Genomic DNA, 21,902 nt, shown 5'->3' on the forward strand with positions numbered 1-21,902 from the left:
ATGTTTTCCTCCTGTATACTCCTTCTCAATTCTTCAAATTCTAGCTTTATACTTTTTAATTCCTCACTAACTATTTCCTTAATTATCGTTTTGATCTCCTCTTTATATGCCATTTCATCTCTCATCTCTTTTACTGCTCTCACTAGCCAATCTATCTTTCCATCCACACCAGAAGATTTTGCAATTCCCGATGTGTTAGATGCAGATGCAGATCCTGTAGATCCCGTCGACCCCAGTCTGTCTCTTCCGCTCCCCGTCGTCGTCGGTGTTTTCTTATTCATTTCTACTCTATCATTTCCAATTGAAAATTCATGAAATGGAGAGAGAGAGAGAGAGAGAGAGAGAGAGAGAGAGAGATTGATTGATTGATTGATTGATTGATTGAAGTTTATTAGCCTTCTCGGCTATTTTTTACATAAAATATTCTTAAATTAATTCCTCTACATGAGGTACAATATATTCTCTTAACCTACGTTTTTAAATGGTACAATTCTTTCGCATTGCTTAATTTCTATCGGTAGGGCGTTGTACATATTCAAACCTTCATAAAATAAACTTTTCTGTGCGTTTTGGTCGTCCTGCGATATTGAATTCTAATATTCTCAGCCTGTCTCGTTCGTCGTCCACTCACATCTCCTACTATTTCTATCCTATTACTTAAGTGTTTTGGCATTATGCCTCTTACTATCTTAAAAATAAAAATACATACATTGTACATTAGCCTCTGTCTTACATTCATAAACTTAAGGGTTTGCAGCATCAAATCTACCTTTGTATATCGCGAGCACTGCAGTATGACGCTCATGGCACGGTTTTGTGCCACTTGCAGTCGATTCAGTTGCGTTTCACCCATGCCTACTAACATCGTTGCGCAATATTCAAAGTGAGGCGCTATGATAGACTTATACACAGTACATCGAGTGTACGCCGATATATCATTTCCTATTCTATTCAGAAAACTCACTTTTTTCCCTATTTTCTTTAACATATAATCACAGTGATTCTCCCAACGGAGTTTACTATCGATCATTACACCCAGATGTTTCGTTATCTCGACACGCTCAATTATAGTTCCATTCAAACTTTTTACTATTATGTCTATTTTTATTTCTTTCCTTATACTTCTAACTATCATATATTTGGTCTTATCTGCATTCATTTTTAACATATTCACATTCATCCATTCTTCAAGTATACCGAGCACCATATTTAGTTTATTTCTATTTCCTCACAACTTTCTCCTGTCACACTTGCGGTCGTGTCATCTGCAAATAATCTAAATATACTTCCCTCCGGACAGACTTTAACTATATCATTTATATACAAAATAAACAATAGAGGTCCTAATACTGATCCCTGTGGCACGCCATATACTGTCTCAATTATTTTAGAACACATATCATTGAATCTAACTTGCTGCTTTCTATTACTTAAATACGATATTATCCATTCCAGTACCACTCCTCTTATTCCATACTGATATAATTTTTCCACTAATCTTACCCTATCTATTGTCTCAAACGCTCTCCTGAGATCCAGGAATAACACCCCCACCATTTTTTCTCCTCAATTATCAACTTCCATTCTTCGATAAAACTTTGAATTGCTGTTTCACACGACTGCTGTTTCCTAAATCCCGATTGGTATTCGGTTATTATTTCATTGTCATCTAGAAATTTTTCCAACTGTTTTTTTACAACTAACTCTAATACTTTTTCATATATCGGTAACATATTAATCGGTCTATACTCGCTCGCTTTTTTTGGTTTGTTTACCTTTGGTATCGGTATTATCGTGGATGTTTTCCATCTTTCTGGAAATTTACCTGTCCTAAGCGAATCATTTATTACTCCTACAAACTCATCTTTTATCACAGGTAGCACATTTTCAGTATATCACTATTTATCCCTTCCTCTGTTCCGTTCTTTCGTGGTAGTTCCCTAACAATTTGTTCCAAATCACTTGCACTAATTGGCTCAAAATTTTCCATAATTCCCTTATTCTCAATTACATAAATAGGTCTCCTACCCGTGCCTTCTATCCCCTTATTACTAATAGATTGCACAATGTTGCTAATACTTTTTACATAATATATATTAAATTTATCAGCTATATTGCATTCTTCTATGTCTTCTAATATTTCAAAATCTACATTATCGATGTTCTCTGAACCCCTTTGCTCACCTTTAATTAATTCTTTTAAAGTTTTCCACATTTTTGTGGGATCACTCCTATTATTATCTATCATATTCTCATAATATTCTTTCTTTTTTGCCCTGATAAGTTTAACTACTGCATTTCTTTCATTTTTGAAAAATTCCCAGTCCTGTTCTTTACCTGAGTTTATGCTCTACTGTGAGCCTCATCCCTTCTATCTGCTGCCATTCTAATTTCATCTGAAGAGAGAGAGAGAGAGAGAGAGAGAGAGAGAGAGAGAGAGAGAGAGAGAGAGAGAGAGAGAGAGCGCTAGTGAAAATAACCTAGTCAAAATTGATGTCAAAGTGACATTAAATTGGCGAGGATTGTACACGTCATTATGATAATGTTTTTACCACGAGTCGCAAAATAAAGCCTTGAGAATCAAATTTTGTCAGTAAGTGCCTAATGTCTCGGGAAACTCCGGATCTCAAAAACCTTTAAAAAGATTATATTTATTATATATATATACATATATAACACATAAAAAAGTGATAATAAAATAAAATATTATACCTTCTGGTGTATTTGGTCGCTCATATTTGTGCCGATGTCGCGAGCATTGATTCTTCCGTTTTTGTAACTCTTCTTTGGACAATGACAACATGTTATAATACTAAAAATCACAATTATGAATTACTTTTTTATGAGACAAATATTTATATTTATATTTCTTTTTTTATTTATATATTATATTTAATATTTATATTTTTTATTCATATCTTATATAACTATACTGTTAATATTGCATTAATTACTTCTCTACATTCCCAGCAATCCTGGCCGTTTACCTTTGCTCTGTCAGCTTTACATCGCATGTTAAGCTGCTCTGAAATGTCCTTTCTTTTTGACAATCTGTAAATAATATTTTTATTAGATATATAAAAGCAACTTACATTACCACAATTGTTAAGTAATATTTACACATTAAACTTATCCAGTTACCTTTTTTCTTAGGTGGCTTGTTTTCGGTGTCATCCAAATTGAAATCATCCATTTTATTTCTATTCGCAGTTTGTTCTGCAGGCAGATAAAAAGTTTCGTCTTCGATATCGGTCTTGTTATGCACTTTTATTGGTAAAAGATAACTTGTGTTAACTTTGTCTTTCAATATACTAACATTTTCCATTTGCATAGAAGTATGTTTAGGCGAAGGACATAATCCAAAATCTATACGTTTTACAGGAATTTTCCTCTTGAGTTTTAAATACTGTTTGACTTTAGACGCAAGGGTAGGACTTTGCGTAGGACTAGGATAGATCACATCTTCGGAACTTTCACTAGTGTTGTTCACTAGTGTTGTAGCACTATTTTCAGTTGCATTTGCATTATATTCTTGACTGGATAAAATGCAAGTCTAGATCTCTTCCTTAGATATGGTCTAGAGTCGAGTATTGATGGACTATTATTTTCGTCGGTATTTTTGTCCAAAAATTTATTAGCATCTGGTGCAAATTCTGTATCGGAACCTAATTCCAATAATTCTTCATCCTTTGTTTTTGTACAAGGTGTATCAACTGCCATTTGGGATGAAGTATGTTTAGACGAAGGACATAATCCAAAATCTATATGTTTTACAGTTTTCCTCTTGAGTTTTAACCACTGTTTGACTTTAGACGCTTTAGATGAAACACTTTGCGTAGGACTGACTTCTATCACATCTTCGGAAATTTCAGAAGTATGTTTAGGCGAAGGACATAATCCAAAATCTATACGTTTTACAGGAATTTTCCTCTTGAGTTTTAAATACTGTTTGACTTTAGACGCAAGGGTAGGACTTTGCGTAGGACTAGGATAGATCACATCTTCGGAACTTTCACTAGTGTTGTTCACTAGTGTTGTAGCACTATTTTCAGTTGCATTTGCATTATTCTTGACTGGATAAAATGCAAGTCGAGATCTCTTCCTTAGATAGGTCTAGAGTCGAGCATTGATGGACTATTATTTTCGTCGGTATTATTATTATTATTATTATTATTATTATTATTATTATTATTATTATTATTATTATTATTATTATTATTATTATTACTATTATTTTCGAACGCTTCGAAGCATTTGTAACATATCAAATGGATCGCAGCCATAATCGACCGGCCGGTCGCGCGCGGACACGCGAGATTTTTAAAATTCACACCGCCAGACGGATAGGCAAGGCTCGAGGATAAGCCAGGAAGGCGTGGATGGCCCGTGAAGGCAGAAATGGGTACACGGGAACTATTATTTAAGCACTCGGATACAGAGCACGTGGAGCACGCGAAATGTTATCGCGAGGACATTCGGATCACGAAGGACAACAAATGACAATCCAGCCGCTGCTGTCGAGCGAGTCACGTTGGCGGGCGAACAATGAAAGCACGCGGGGTCGCTTAGGCGTGATTATCACACCGTGCATGCACGAACGCATCATGCTCGCTTCACGAAGTGATTTTGGCATACGTACCCGAATTTATACGTATTTGTAACGTTTTTGCCATTTTATCTGATATTTAAATATTATTTTTATATGTAGTGCGATCTTTTACGATCAATATTATAATTCATCATCAATTATATATTAATCGTAAAAGATCGCACTATGTCATCATGTGTGTGTTCAATATGCCATCACGTGTGTGTAATCACTATCCCATCACGTGTGCGTAATCACTGTACCATCACACGTGTAATCACACGTGATGGCATAGTGCGACCTTCTATACGCGCACGTATGCCAAAATCACTTCGTGAAGCGAGCATGATGCGTTCGTGCATGCACGGTGTGATAATCACGCCGTGAAGGTAATATGACCCCGCACGAATTGTTATCTGGGATCTGGGCAGTCACGGTCGATTTAAAAATTACTTTAATTGTTATTCTATACTGGCAAAAGAAATTTATTAAAAAAATAAAGTTGATCTTTATTTGACCTTGATACTTCCACCCAAAATCAATTTTTTTGTTATCAAAATTTGTCCGCCTCGAAATAATACAACCTAAAAAAACCGGACCCTGATATTTTATTTAATTATCGAGATATTCGATATCTCAATAACTGTTACGTTTGAAATTTAACACCCTGTATAAAGTAATATGTATTTTATATATTGCATATTGTAATAAAAAGTTTTTTATTTTTGATATTTATATTTTTAGATTGGTCCTTCTAGTGGTAGTGATAAAGTGAAGAAAGGTGGCTCCTATTTATGTCACAGAAATTATTGCTATAGATACAGATGCGCTGCACGTAGTCAAAACACACCCGATACATCAGCTGGAAATTTAGGTTTTAGATGCGCTGTATCAACATAGATAAAATTATAATGTAAAAAGACAGGATAATAGCATTTCCAAGGATGTGCAATCGTCATTTTCTTTGACCAATCAGAAATTTATCCGAGAAGCAAGAAGGAACATGGCTCCTCTTATGATAACAAGACAGATTATATTAGCCGTGGCATGCATTTCGTAGCAGGTTGAAAAATATCTTTACAGATTGAACGCGCCGTTTATCGCGTTATGCAAAATCCATGGATCTCATCGCGAAAGATTATCTGCGATTTGTAACTTTATTTACCGTACACGCTCGATTACATGATTATCGTAGGTTCGTAAAAAATATCTCTCGACTGTAAAACATTGTAAAATAAAAACATTTATTAATAAATTATAAAACACTATAAACTCAAGCCAAATGTACTAAAAATTTATTAGATTGACCTTTTTAATAATCATTTCTATGTATGTATGTATGTATCCCTGCTAAAAATGACCGATTGAATCCGATTAAAAATTTTGAATCCGCATGAATCTGGATTCTTGATCCGGAAATCACGGATTTATAACGATTACACCGACTGAAAACGATTGAAACGGATTGGTATTCAAGGATGTAATTTTAATCGGATTCTATCGATTTGAATTGTTATGATTTTATAACGATTACACTGATTGAAAACGATTGAAACGGATTGGTATTCAAAGATGTAATTTCAATTGGTTCCTATCGATTTGAATCGTTACACGCAAAAAATTTTTCTCGAAAATACAAGTATACACGAACAAAGTAAATACCATACTAATCTTGCACGGCTAGGATATAGTCATAATATGCAAAAGATTTCAAGAAAGTATAGGAAATTTAGAGAGCAAAGAATAAAAATATAACTGATGGACAAAAAACGAGATGTCTGTTGCAGTCATGGCAAAAACATAAGTTGCTGTTATAGGCTATGGCGGTCAGCTGTCCGCCACGAGCGAACTTGAGAACGCTGTAGAAATCCTGCCGAGCTGCCCTAGATATAGGGGTCGATGTTGAATCTTAAGGAGGTTGAAGCAGTTTGGTCAACTCTAGATTTTAGTTTGTAAAAAATATATATGATAGTATAGGATCTACCGCATGTGTGAGAATTATTTCAGATTTATTGACCATCCAGAAGCTGAGATATTAATTTCCAAAAATGCGTCGTTTTACATGGGGTTATATGGAGAAAGCGTTGACGGCGATGATTGATCCCAATTTTCTTTAATATCTAGTCTATATAAACGCTCAAAAAACGTGCCTACGCGTACAGTAAATTAATGCGAACATTTAGAACGCAAGAAAACACGTATTCACCATCTAATAACAAATATATTACAAGTTAAAGCGATCGAAATTAGACTGAAATAGCAGTTGATAGTTCGCGAGTAGGTAGATGTGGCAACGCAGCGTCGCCCGCGTTTTGGCTGTACCCGAATCCTGTCGGTATGTGCACATTTTTTGTGGTTCTCTTCCGTGCTATGTCCACGATTTTTTGATTCTCTTTGGAAATAAAACCAAAAAATCATGAATCTAACGGAAGAAAACCAAAAAATTGTGAACATACATAAAAGAGAACCCTAAAATCGTTGACATTACTACAAAATAGTAGACACAGCACGGAAAAGAACCAAAAACGTGCACATACCGACAGGATTTGGGTATAGCCAAAACGCGGGCACCTAACCTTATCCAGAATGACAGAAAATTCACCGGCATGTTTACGTTTAGCAACTGCCGTTACGTGACTCAACACAGAGGCGAGTACTGCTACCTACCCCATAAAAGTGAAACGTTGCCAAGTTTCAATCGTATTTAATATAATCGACGGAAAGTTATTAAAAAATCGATAGCTTATATAATTGTCAAGGGAGCTACCAGTAAGAATCATTATTTCATTCTATCAACGGCAAAACATATATTCATGCCATTTTTATATTGAAATAATTAGCAATACCACAAGTTTTCAAGTTGGCATTGGCAAAAAAGTGTTTCGTTTTTAGCTAATTAAAATATAAAGATGCATAATATGATACTTTTACTATACGTTTTATGCAATAGCAGCGTATGGAGAATAAAATGATACCTAATACAGATTTTTTAATGACCTAATAAAAAACTTTTTTCTAAACCGTCAATTGACTCAACTGGATCGCTTCAACCTCCTTTAGCCCAGTCAATAGAGCCCAAAAAAGCCGCTGAAATGAAATTAATTCCGGGAAGCGATTTTTTTTCTTTGACTGTTTTGGAGGGTCATGGGTAGTCTAAAACCGGATTTTCGGGATTCTAACCCTGGAGCGTTAGCCGCCATTTTGATTAGAAGATTGATTTTGTAAATATCTCGCTTATTTTCAACTTTAGAGTGAAATTGGTAATAACCAAACTTGTAGAAAATTTAATACTCTACAATTTTGGTCCTTATCGTTTTTCACCTAGGATCGATATTTTGGGTCTTAGACTCGAAAGTGGGGGGTAAAATTTTATTATTTTTTTTTAATTTTTTGAATAAACGCGCCATAAACTCTACCCCCGTGGTGATGTGGAAAAGATGTTTTTTATTATACCAAGTAAATTTAAAAAATAAAAAAAGTAATAAAATTTCACCCCCCACTTTCGAGTCTAAGACCCAAATATCGATCCTAGGTGAAAAATGATAAAGACCAAAATTGTAGAGTATTAAATTTTCTACAGTTTGGTTATTACCACTTTTACTCTAAATGTTGAAAATAAGCGAGATATTTACAAAATCACCCTTCTAATCAAAATGGCGGCTAACGCTCCAGAGTTAGAATCCCGAAAATCCGGTTTTAGACTATTCATGACCCTCCGAAACAGTAAAAAAAAAAATTGCTTCCCGGAATTAATTCCATTTAAGGTGGTTTATTCGCGACTATGTGAGTCAAAATAAACCTCATTTTAAAACTTCTAATTTCATACACTTTCATAGTCGACTAAATTCATTAATGAATTTCTCAAAATGATTGTATATCACAAATCGAATAAATAATCAATAATAAAAAAGAGGCGAATGAAAATAGTCCAATTTTCTTAGCGTAGTACAGAAGAGCTTCAGATGTGGCAACGTCGCAACATTCATGTAAACAAATGGTTGCACGTGTATCGTTCGGAGCAATAAACTTAGAGGTTAATTTTATTTAAGTGCAACATTTACTTTTATATCATGAACGAACAACCGCGTTTTAACCTATGCAACTCGCGTTATGAATTCAAAGCGCGACGTTGCCACATATCCGAAGGTTTGTGATCACAGTGAGGAATGGACTGAAATCGATGTCTTTTAACTAATTTTGTGAACATTCTATACGGTTGAGATTGTTGGCTTTGGTACCATATGATTCGGAAGACACTCCTCTGTTTTTATTCTAATTTTCAACCTGATCTGTCTTTTCTATAATTTACTACCATCATTTATCTCAAAATTACGGTCTCTCACGCGTCGTCCGCCATAAACGCAATGCTTAAGATAGGGAAAAAAGCATATTTTTAGACAATAATATCTCGGAAACTACACGGTCAATCCATTTCAAATTTAGCATGAAGATTCGTCAGTTGCTTAATTACTTTTACTGAAAAAACTGCATCGATCTGTTTTCATAGGTTATATGGACATACCACCTTAAATGTCTTTATTAACTGGGCTACTTAATCACGCAAGAATATACCGGCGATGCGCCGCGTAGCGGGCGCGAACCGAACCCTTTTGCCGCGCGAGCCCGCGTGCCGCTCGCGCCGCGCGCCTTCCGTCGTCTATATACATATTAGTATAGGTCTTTTTTTACTTTTCTCATATTTCCTTGTTATATTATATTAGTATGGCAAACTTATTTACCTTTAGGTTACAAGATGTATCTGATCAAACTATTACTTTTCTATTGTCATATATTAATTTCCGGTTGAATACGCGTATATCCTACCGGTGCGATGCAAATCTAGTAAATTTTATTATGAGTATTCTACATTATTCGAGAAAAATTTTCTGCGTGTATGATTTCATAACGATTATACCGATTGGAAACGATTGAAACGGATTCGTACTCAAAGATGTAATTTCACTCGTTTTCTATCGGTTTGAATCAGTCTAAATTGTTATGATTTCGTGAACCCCGAAATCACGAAATTATAGTGATTTAAACGGATTGACTGACCGATTCAAACTGATAGAATCCGTGAATTCCGGATATATAAACAGGATTATTTACTACTTTATTATAATTCCATTCTTTGTACTACAAATTTATTACAATGTGCAGTATTTATTTAACCCTTCGAAAACACACCTTTTTTTTCATTCACGGAGACCACTGGGTCAATCTGACCCTACACACACTTTGATCGTCTACCATTTTAAATTGACGAGTGCGATAAATTGACGAAAAGTTTTTTTTTAAATTTTTTAAAATATGTAAATAATTCCAACGGCACTTTTTATTTATATCAATTGATTTAACAATGTTCCAAGTACATCTGGGAATTTTTTCAAGCTGATCGCACTCGTCAATTTAAAATGGAATTCGATCAAAGTGTGTGTAGGGTCAGATTGACCCAGTGTGTTCTAAAAAAAAAAGTTTTTTTTACAAAAAAAATTTTATTTTTTTATGTTTAATATTTTTGGCTAAAAATTTTTCTGAGAAAAAAAAAAAGTCAAATTAACCCCGTGTGTTCTCGAAGGGTTAAATAAAAACATTTTACAGTTTTGCAAATATAGAATTCATGACCAAAAGGAAATCCTGTAGTAAGAACTCTATTACGTAAAAATTATGTCAATTAATAGTGGACCCTCAAAATTCAAAATTAGGAGAAGAAAGGGCTATCATCAAGGTCGACCGCAGATTTTAGTGCGTGATGTCATTTATTCTTCTTCCGAACGTTTCGGCTCCATTCAAGCCATCCTCAGCAATAACAATAATGTGTCACACGTTCCAAATGCCCATTGGTAAGTTTACCGATTAGAATTGCCGGAAACATCGACCAAATGATCGATATCTGAAATATATCTTTGTTAGAGTCGTGTAATAAAACGAAAACTTTAGCAACTTACCAAAAGGCCGGACAACGTGGGAACATAAAACAGTGTAGAAACAGAATAATTCGCGAAGAGACTTAACGGTCTCATCGACACGCCAGACAGCGCATGTATGTACACTCTGCGTCACTGACTACGTTTACACGGCCCGATTTACGCCGAAGTTATAACATCGATGTTATAACTTCGGCTTAAGGATATGTTCTGAAGTTACCGTCCCAATCAAAAGTATGCAGGAAATATTAAAAACACCGATATTAATTCTTCAGTGATCCAAAAATACAAAAAATGTATACCTATAAATAGTTACGGCACAGCTAATAGAATGTAAAAGACGTAGATTTAGTGACTGTAAATAATTTTTACTACTATTTAAAAAGAAAAATCTCGAAAAAAATTGTAAATTGTTTCAAATTTTGTTGCTATATTTTTGTTTGTTGATGATCTACTTGGCTGCGTTCAAAAACTTTACTCGGGTGCACACCGCGTCATTTTATTTCTGTTATTTATTAAAAGTTGAACAAGGATAGAACGATGCTGGTGTGGACCTGAGTAGAGAGAAACTTGAGAGAGACCATCTTCTTCTTCTTCTTCTTCTTTAATCCCCGTATGGATTTCTGGCTCCGAGGGAGCCACAGTACCACGCTTTCTCAGCAAGAATAGTTGGGGACCTCAACAAAGTTATGCCCCCCAAGTGGATTATTGATATTTTTTTTTACCAATCGTTTGGTGGTTGATTGGTAGTATTTGGTACCGTATTCAAAACGTTTGGTAGTTTCTCGTTTTTTTAGGAAATCAAAAACAAATTTTTGATCTTCTTTTAGCCCTCCCACTTTGACTGTGGTAATTTTTTTTTAATCGATTGGCGATTGATTGGCAGTGTTTGGTACCGCATTAAAAACTTTTGGTGGTTTCGCGTTTCTTTAGGAAATCAAAAAAACAAATTTTTGATCTTCTCTTAGCCCCCCCCACTTTGACTGTGGTAATTTTTTTTTTAATCGATTGGCGATTGATTGGCAGTGTTTGGTACTGCATTGAAACCTTTTGGTAGTTTCGCGTTTTAAGGGGATCCTGCAGTGATAGACGAACTTCCTCGATGTCGATAATGTCAACCTTTCTAATTTTGTTTTTTCCACGGTCTTACATACAGGTCTGGACACTCCTATGGTGGGGGTAGGTCGCAGATAGTCGCCAAAAATTGTTTGTCTCTTGGCCGCGAGAGTCGCTGCGGTAGGGTAGTAAACAGAGATAGAAATATAGTCGCTCTCTGTCTGTCTTACATAATTGTACATAACCACATAACGTAGCGTAGCTTGCTATCGAAGATATAGAAAGAGTGAAAAAGTGACCGAGTCTCATCGAAACGTGAACGTGTTCGGACGTGTTTCGTCCAGAAACATTTTTGAGAACGTATCCTACAGTATATTAAAGTACGTGGTATGTGAAAATGCCTAAGTCGTGCGTCGTGCCGAATTGTAAGTTTGTGTACTGTGAGACTTCAAAACGCTCAGTGTTTCGCGTACCAAAAGACGCCAATCGGTACAAACAATGGGTAACAGCTATTCCGGGCATTGTTACACTAAAGCCGACACACGTAGTTTGCGACAAACATTTTAAAGAGGAAGATATAATCCGTAAATGGATCAAACGAGACTCGAATGGTCGGATTATCGCTCAGGTAAGTTTATATTGAACAAATTGTACATGTGCAAACAGGATGCGATCTCATATTACATATGTTTATTGAAGGAACCATACAAGTACCCTCAGCTCAGTAAGTCTGCTGTTCCATCAAAGTTTGATGACCTTTCGACAGCAAAGGATTGCGCTGTCCCATCGACTGAATATTTCGGTCATTTAGCTCCAAACAAAGTTACAATTGATGATGTCGTTAACTTTGTTAGAAAATCGTCAGTTTAGGAGTCCGTCCAAATCGCACACGATTCGATAGATCCATCAATGGAATCTGCCACGTCTTCAAGTGCTACAAGGCAATGGAGCATTTCTGGCGAGTCCGCTGGCTTCATGAACGATTTGGTTCAGCTTATTGGCTCTTCGATCAAGGAGTCTTCTACTGAAACAAGTATTTATTTTACAACTTAAAAAATATAATAAAATGTATAGTAATTACAACATTTAATTATTTTAATATTACAGCTACTAGCTGCAGTTTTGTGTTACCAATTGTGGACGGCGCCAAATTGGTTTCACCGATGGAACTTACAGATACTGATCCTCTGGTGACAGGCCCGGTAGCACTTGAGGAACCAATCGACATATATACATCCGTTACCACAAGGAAATGTAAGTTACTGAGATGAGTCTTTAATGACTCATAAGTGTAAATCATTTAACACTTATGCATATAAATCGAGACAAAATTTCTTGAAAGAAGATAAATTATAAAACCTATGGATAAAGCTGCAAAATCTGAAAAAAAATTGTAATTAATACTGAGATACTTACCTTCACTAGTAATATACATTCATTTGATCAGCTAGAAAATCTGAAAAATAAATATAAATTTATACGGATTTTTATCAATAGTACTTGCTTCATTGTTATAGATGTAGAAAACGAAAGTGGTCGTACCTATCAAGAGATTTGTAGCAAATTACCTGAATATTGGAGCGTTAGCAAGGCACCTGCTACAAACGGAAAAATTATTATATTTACCTACATGATAACGCCAGTTAAAAATGGAAAGCGTTTGCCGGTATCACAAAATGCGTCATTCTCGACTCAGATAGAAAACTTCAGTTTTACGTTTACGGACGAGACGTTGATTCACAAAAAGCAAATCTTGACGAAACTTTGGAAGGAATCGAAACGCTTCCAAACGTCTTAAACAAATTTAAGGAGATGAACGTTTGCAGTGGCCTCGGCGAAGTTAATATCGATCTTCTTCGAGCTGATACCGTATTTCAAGACGGCATTCAACAGTGGCGCAGCAAAGACTGCAGTCTTCTCTTCAAAAAACAAGATGCGATAGCTGTATAAAAATGAGGAAGCGCATACAGGGCATAATAACACGGAATAAAAATCGTAAGAAAAATGGAATTTTTCTAAGAAACATCGGTGCTTCGAATTTCATAGAGCGTCGTAATCTCGTAGCGCTGCAATTAAAATGCCGACGTCAAAAATGTCAACAAAATCGAGCTAAAGAACGCGAGAAACACCTGATGAGCTGTCTAAAAAAACGAAGAACAAATAGTTAATATGCAAGAGGCAACTTTAGATGAGAAATGCTCTGCATTAAACGTTCCAGCTGCTCAACAATTGGCACTAAAAGAAATCGTAGCCGCAGCGAGCAAGAAAAACACCAAGGGTCGACGTTATAGAGAGGACTGGATGATGTTGTGTATGCTGATGAACATCCGATCCCCGGGATATTACCAGTTCCTGCGGAAAAACAATATTCTGCCACTACCATGCTTAAAATCGGTACGCAGGTATTTCTCATTAATTGATATGAAATGCGGCTTTGACGAACGGTTTGCAGAATTACTCAAAAAAGATCTTGCTACAAAAACTCCTCTGCAACGACATGGCGTACTGCTGCTCGATGAAATCAATCTACGGAAATCTGTAGCCGTGTGTTCCAAGAATTTGACTTATGTCGGCTTGACAGATTTGGGCGACGATGGGCTGCGATCTTCGGACATAAGCGAACAAGCGACGCATGGTCTCGTTGTAATGTTTCAATCTCTTGCCGATACTTACACGCAGCCAATTGCAGTTTTCGCCTCAAAAAATCCAGTTAAAGGAGAAGAGCTCGCTAAGCTGGTTGTAAAAGGGATTATCTATCTGGAGAGGTGCGGAGCGACAATCCACGGTGTTATTGCTGATGATGCTGCAACAAACCAGAAGATGTGGTCGCTTCTGGATGTTAGGGGTACGATGCAAGACACCAAGACATGGTTTACTCACTCCTTAGACGATGAAAGAAAAGTGTTTGTTTTCTCCGACACGCCGCATGTGATTAAGAACATACGAAATCGGCTGTTGAACCAAAAGAAACTGCGGGTAATTTTTTATTTATACTTACCGTATTAAAAAAAAAACATGTAAAAATTGAGGAACTCTAGTGAACTGACCCTCTAATAACTGATACATACTACTATTGACAATGTCATAATAACTAGTCTATTACACATATTTTATGTTACTCTTTTATAGCTCAATTCGGAGAACTACATTCGTTGGCAATACTTTGAGACGTTGTATGAGCTCGATAAAAACCATCCAGGAAATGCCCGTGCATGTCCAAAAATAACGGAGCGACATGTATACATGGATAACGCATCAAAAATGTGCGTTCGATTAGCGACCCAGGTATATGTACATGTGATTAGTTCGACGAGGAAGAAACATGTTTGTTGTTTCTGCTTTATATTCCTAAAAATACTTTGTGTCTTCTAGATCTTTAGCAACTCCGTCGCGCAAGGGCTAGCGTTCTACTTGTCGCATAACTGCAAAGCCCTTGCCGGATGCGAAGCGACGATTGCATTTTGCAAACAAGTAAACGACATGTTCGACGCACTTAATCGCAAATTGCCAAATCAAGGACTTGCTCCGGAATGTAATGACTTCAAGGTAAAATAATGACTAAATTATAGTTTTATTCGTTTTTATCTTAAAAATATCATGAACTCCATACGCATAGTATTATGATATAGGGTAATTTTTTATACAAACTGCAAGTAATAAATTATTATACACATTCTTTCAAATATTTTGCATTAGGTGTTGAAGGATTCGTTGCAATGGCTGAACAACTGGGAAACTGCAATGGTGAAAAAAGAAATCAAACCCAATGAGTTCCTCACTACTACAACATCGAGAGGGCTTCGGATCACGCTCCAATCTACACTACATATGTGCCGTTATCTTATCGAGAAATTTAACTTTGACTACTTATTGACTGGAAAAGTCAACCAAGACAATTTAGAGGTACTTTTATATTCGATGAATTATGAGAAAACTTTCAACATATGTACGCAATCTAGATCTGGTTCTGCTAGTTGGTATTTTATACATCTTAAACGTACACTACTTATCTGTTTCTTCAGAAATTCTTCGGCACGATACGCCAGTCTGCGGGATGTAACGATCACCCGAACTGCCCGACATTCCTCCAGCTTTACAAACTTTTGTCCGTATACAGCGTAATCAAACCTCCGAAATTTAGCAATTGCACTGTATCTGATGACAGATTGCCATCAAATTTGATTAAAATCAGCGATTTAAAAGCCGTATTCGGTGAAAAAGGTGAGGCCAAAAGTTCCATGTATCTTCGAGAGATTCAGAAGAAACTTGACACAGTTTTGGAGTACGAAGATTGGGAGGCCGACGATCTCATTGAGGACTACGATCTTATTACTGCCCATGATTATGATCTATCCCCTATTCTTGATTGCATAATTTATTATGTTACAGGTTTTTAATTTTAACAACGTTTTTCCGCTTTGCACTAAAACCTTTGGATCCTTAACGCATACTAACACTGCTTATTTTTCTATTAATTTTCTGCCATGCTTTGTTGTTTATAGATACTTGTTTATAGATACTTCATATAGAGCTCTGTAGAGCTCTATACGAAGAGCTCTGGTCCTATTTTTTCAAATCTTTAACTAACACTAACTGCATAACATTACACTTTCAGGTTATTTGTGTAAACAGATACTTAAGCGATATCAATCGTGCGCGACTTGTGTAGGAGCGATCAGATTGAACTCCAGTTGCACCTCTTCTGTCAGTCAACTAGTTCAACTGAAATCCCGAGGCGGTTTAATTCACGCGAATTTACATTTTTTTCATCTCATCCGCTACGTAGAAGAAATATTTGCAAAATATTCATCTTTGATTGACGTGTTCGATCAAACGCTTGAAGAAGTCCTCGAGACCTACAGCTTTACCTTCCCTTGTAAAGATCATGCTTCCGAGGTGCTTTCATACGCGCTAATTTATTATATCCGATTAAGCATGCGACAGAATGCTCACCAACAGAATTTGAAAATAAGAAAGCAATTCGTCGTACAAAAAAATTGTCGAAACTGACGAATCAATAAAGTATTTGCAACAAAAGTTTTAATAAAATGGACTTATTTTTCTTTCCTGAAACTTGATTAACCAACTCTAACTAAAACTCCTTCCCTTCAGCTGCATATCACCCACGGTCTTATATCACCTACAAAAAATACTTTACTAATGAACTCTGCTAGGCAAGCTACTTTATGTGGTTATGTACAGTTATGTAAGAGAGACAGAGAGCGACTATATTTCTATCTCTGTTTACTACCCTACCGCAGCGACTCTCGTGGCCAAGAGACAAACAATTTTTGGCGACTATCTGTGACCTACCCCCACCATTGAAAATTGACCGAGTGTCCAGACCTGTATGTAAGACCGTGGTTTTCCTATATCTGTCTTTGTCTAACGAAATGACATCTGTCCTTTTTTCGATTGCTCGCCATCTCTCGCAAGATCCAGCAACTACTGTTGCTGCTCTTCTTGTCATTCTGCATCCGTATTTGCATTACTAAAATAATTTTTCGATGGATCTTTTTTTGTACGCATTGAATCTTACTTCTACTTGCACGGTATTATTCCTACATGTTTTCCCAAGGGCAGATAATAAACATTATGTATGTATAAACTGCAGAATTTTTGTTTTAAGCAAATATTGTCGTCAGGTGACAGCTGTGTATGTGCCCAAATAAGTAATATTTTTAATTTTTTGATGTTTTTGATATAAAATCGCGTTTGTTACCCTAGATTTTTGTGCGTACTTTAATTCTGTAAAAGATTTTTGCAATTCTATAAAGCCAATTAAAAGATCCATCGAAAAACGATAATGTCGGTAAATCATACGGCTGCAGGATCCCCTTAAAAAGAAAGAATTAAGAATTGTGATGCCTCATACGTGGGTCAAACAATGAGACAATTAAAAACCAGGATCTCTGAACATAGAAACCACTTCGGAGAAATACTACAACTTAATCCGTTATTATGGAACATAGGATTAATCTTGACCATGAATTCGATTGGGAGAACGTTGAGATACTAGACAAAGAGAGATTCCTATCTAAAAGACTAGTTTCGGAAATGGCGCAAATTAAGTTACATAAGAGCAGTCTGAATTTACAAACTGATACAGATTTTCTTCACCACGCTTATGTATCTATACTAAACAAATTGTAAACCATGCTTATTGTTGTTGTATGTACTGTGTTGGGAGGTACCACTGCTTTTAGTTTTTAAATGTTCATAGTGGCGACCCTTTATGATTCGTATGTATTTGACCGGAAATGAATGTCCGGGAAAGAATCTACCATATGAAATCGTTTGTATTTCGTATGAAGACTTTTGAAGAGCAATTGAAAGGTTTGTGAGTCATTCGTTTAATTGTAATTAATTAATTATTTACACCATGCATTTAACCGAAATAGATAAATTAATACAAGTTTTTATACGGAATCGTTTGTATTTTGTATGAAGAGTTATGAAGTGTGATTAAAAAGGTTTGTGAGTCACCCAGATAATTTTAATTAAATATTTATAAACTCGGTAATTAGCCGAAATATAGATTTTTAGTTATTCATGTTAAAAGAAGAAGGCGCTAGTGTTCCCGAAGGTCCGTCTGCAATCAGAATTAATATGAACGTTTTAAAAATTATTTTATACTGAAATAATAAATATACAGGCTAATAAGCCTGTAGCTATAAGCGATAGTTGCTAATTAAGTTTGTCACTCATATTTCCATCTTGCAGAGGACCTCCGTAACGAGATCAAAGATGTACACCAGCTGTGCAGGGTGAAGAGGTTATCTTAAACGCCCTTAATTGGGCCACAGTCCAATTAAGAGCGACTCAAATGTCATTACCGCTGAGAAGTACTTCTTGCCATTTGAGTCAGCATGTCAGAGCTAGTCACTACGGATTGTGGTGACACAGTACTGGACTGCCTGCAGAAGTTAATCGCATATAGCCATCTCACTGGCAATGTGCCTGATTCAACGGAGCCTAACAAGCTGCTGATTGTGCGCATTGTCGAGACAATTTGCGGTTGCTTCACCGGTCCACAGACCGATGAGAGTGTGCAGCTGCAGATTATTAAAGCTCTGCTGACTGTAATGACAAGCCAGCATGCGGAGGTATACGAGGGTACGGTACTGTTAACAATTCGTACTGTTTACAACGTTTACTTGTCGTCACGCAACCTGGTGAATCAAACAACAGCCTGTGCGACTCTCACGCAGATGATCAACGTGATCTTCGCGCGAATGGAGACTCAGGCGGAGGAAGAGAACGTGAGGCTTGATGGGGAACATCAGCAGGAGAGTTCTGTCATAGCAAACGGCAAAACTGAAGCTGAGCTAAGTCTTAGTTAGCTAAGTCTAACTAGCTCATCTTCATGAAACTTTACGTTGCGTGCGTCTATTTAATGACGATGGATGTAGAAAGCTCTTCAAATCACTTCGAGAGGATTATCAAAAGCGATCTCCTTATATCGCATATTTAATCAGATGTCTTCAGGGATTACTGTTGACATTAGCTCACTTAGATAGGTACTGTTTATATATAAATATCATCTTTGTATGTAATGTATAAGTAAATGTAAGATGTTTAAATGTAAGATGTTAACCGTTTAATAATATTTTTCAGATTATGCGTGCGAGTTAAGTGCGATCGGGATGCTATCAATAATCATCTTGTATCCGTTTGTGTGAGGGTATTTTTGAAAAAAAAGAAAGCTTTTCTCCTGCGAAGAGTTTAAAAAGCTTACGCTAGCTGACGAGAAACATGATCTCGTGGATAATTTTCTAGGGAAGGTCCACGTGGAAATGGACAACGATCCGATTTGGCAATGTACATGAATATAATTATTTATCTCGCAATTGATCTTAGCGGAGTGCTCAGAGACGTCTGAACTTACTTCTTACTTTCAGCGGCAAGCGCCAACCAGTTAGATTTGGCGAGAGTCGTGGTGGAAAGAACCGTCATGGCACGGGTATACCACAATGCGCTCTATCTAAATGAAGATGGAGATGTATATAGGGACCAGCTTTTTCACGGTCATATCAATAAGTTGGCAAAGGTCGTAACTTCAAATCACAGGGACCTACGCATTTCAAAAGTTTATCATTACGAATGCCCCTGGTCATGGGCCCAGGCTGAATTGACTGTGATATCGGCGTATAAGACTCCTAGGGATAAGTTGCAGTGTGTATTTTGTTGCGCGACTACCATCATGAATCTCTTCTCCATGGCGTCGGAAAGAGGCATACCTGCTGCCGACGATCTGACTCCCGTGCTAGTCTACAGGTATGTCATAATCAAGGTATGCGATTGAAAAGAAAATTGTGATTTTAGCAAGAAGAGTGATTGTTAACGTGTGCTTAATTTCAGATTAATCCGCCGTCGTTGTATCGACTGTTCAATATGTAGACAGCTTTTACGGGAATCGATTGGAGGGAGAAGAACAATATTGGTGGACGCAGTTCTGCGCCGCGATCGAGTTAAGACAATGGATTAACAGTTTCTCAAGAGTATCACGATAAATAAGATTAGATTCGATGCTGGTGATAATGTAGAAATGTATCATAATCATAATTTGACGATTTCATAAAGAAGAAGACCAATATCTTGTGTAAAGCTAGCTGAACAGTTTTATGCTTCCAGTATCAATTAAAATTCTTAAATAGCCTCTTAAATAGTCTAACTGTTAGTTCTTTCGCACGTTATTATGTAACATTAGCAAAGACTGAATCAAATTATACGTAAAGTGTGGCTTTATCTTTATTTGTAACTCTATTGTACAATGTCACAAGACATCGAAAAAAAAAAGAAACGTTTAGATATTCTATAATTTATGTACAATACAGAACTTATAGAGAATTGATAACCATTTAGCAGGATAAACTGTGTTGGCGTACTCTTTCTACATGCGCACCTTCCTCAAGAGCCGAGACTAGAACCAGATCCGTGAAAAATATCGCCAATTTTGTAGAGCTTTTGTAGAGTTTTACTCTAGGAATATCGCGAGAGAAAGAAAGACTTCGGAGATTTTTATCTGAATCGATCGACATAAAGAGAGAGCATAGTAAAAAAGCTATTAGCTTTCGAGAATTTGAACGCATAATACTTTGTTATAATACTATGAGCGAATTAGTTTACGTCACTCTGTCAAGTTTTAATATTAAATTACTAATAATATATCGATATCGGTAGTTTAATAATAATACATTTAAAAGCGCTCAATTTAAAAGTAGGGCAATCCTAATAAACGACTGTAAAAAAAATTCAAGGTGGAACGCAATGGACAATCCGGTTGCTCTGACATGCTAACTTAAATGGTAAAAAGTACTTCTCAGCGGTAATGACATTTGAGTCTCTTTTAATTGGGTTGTGGCAGGGCGTTTGAGATAACCTGCTCTTCACCCTGCACAGCTGGTACATCTTTACAAACTTAATTAGCAACTATCGCTTACAGCTACAGGCTGTATATTTATTTATTTCAGTATAAAATAATTTTAAAAACGTTCATATTAATTCTGATTGCAGACGGACCTTCGGGAACACTAGCGCCTTCTTTTTTTAACATGAATAACTAAAAATCTATATTTCGGCTAATTACCGAGTTTATAAATATTTAATTAAAATTATCTGGGTGACTCACAAACCTTTTTAATCACACTTCATAACTCTTCATACAAAATACAAACGATTCCGTATAAAAACTTTTATTAATTTATCTATTTCGGCTAAATGCATGGTGTAAAAACAATTAATTAATTACAATTAAACGAATGACTCACAAACCTTTTCAATTGCACTTCAAAAGTTTTCATACGAAATACAAACGATTTCATATGGTAGATTCTTTCCCGGACATTCATTTCCGGTCAAATACATACGAATCGGATCCCTTTATGTTTTCATATTTTATTTGTCACGATTGGTTATGTGAACGTGACATGACGAAATTGACGTTAGAATTTTTCCGTCCGCCTTCTTGACATGTTCGTTTGATTTCGTCTCTGCATATAATGTATCTTTTTGGAAGACTCGTTATATACTCTGTATGGCTTTGTAATACTCTTGTTCTTTTTGGCTATCGGGTGAGTTTAACTACATCTCGTTAATTGACTCGAATTAAGATACTGACAGAAATATTGAATATCATTGTTCGTTCTGGATCTGTTACAGACAGTAATTCGAAAGTCAATGTTGTTTTTTGGGATCTTTCAATCTCGAAACTTACCGATCCAACAAGGAGAATGGGAGTAATTATTAACTTTTTTATATATTTCACTGAAGATGGCTCAATCCCGAGCTGAAACGTTTGAATATATATTCGATTGATGAAATCGCTTAAA

The 21,902-nt window shown here is 36.2% G+C and overlaps 1 protein-coding gene and 1 pseudogene across 18 annotated transcripts in view; one reads left to right on the forward strand and one right to left on the reverse strand.

Annotated features, from left to right (window-relative positions):
* LOC139824076 (formylglycine-generating enzyme-like) overlaps positions 1-20,237 on the forward strand; it is a 55,932-nt gene extending 35,695 nt beyond the window's left edge. For 13 of the 18 annotated variants that reach the window (XM_071796573.1, XM_071796568.1, XM_071796571.1 and 10 more), the window contains one exon: positions 5,333-5,865. In XM_071796573.1, the coding sequence (XP_071652674.1) occupies positions 5,333-5,488 (156 nt within the window). In that variant the 3' untranslated portion in view covers positions 5,489-5,865. Of the gene's footprint in view, positions 1-5,332; positions 5,866-18,294; positions 19,092-19,188; positions 19,393-19,472; positions 19,865-19,932 lie in introns of those variants that run through there. The other 5 variants (XR_011734998.1, XM_071796579.1, XR_011734996.1 and 2 more) reach the window with 3 other exon arrangements.
* Positions 1,874-4,118, reverse strand: LOC139824078 (uncharacterized; annotated as a pseudogene).
* Positions 20,238-21,902: the final 1,665 nt, after the last annotated feature.

This window comes from Temnothorax longispinosus, unplaced genomic scaffold (genome assembly GCF_030848805.1).
Source record: "Temnothorax longispinosus isolate EJ_2023e unplaced genomic scaffold, Tlon_JGU_v1 HiC_scaffold_26, whole genome shotgun sequence".
Classification (NCBI taxonomy): domain Eukaryota; kingdom Metazoa; phylum Arthropoda; class Insecta; order Hymenoptera; family Formicidae; genus Temnothorax; species Temnothorax longispinosus.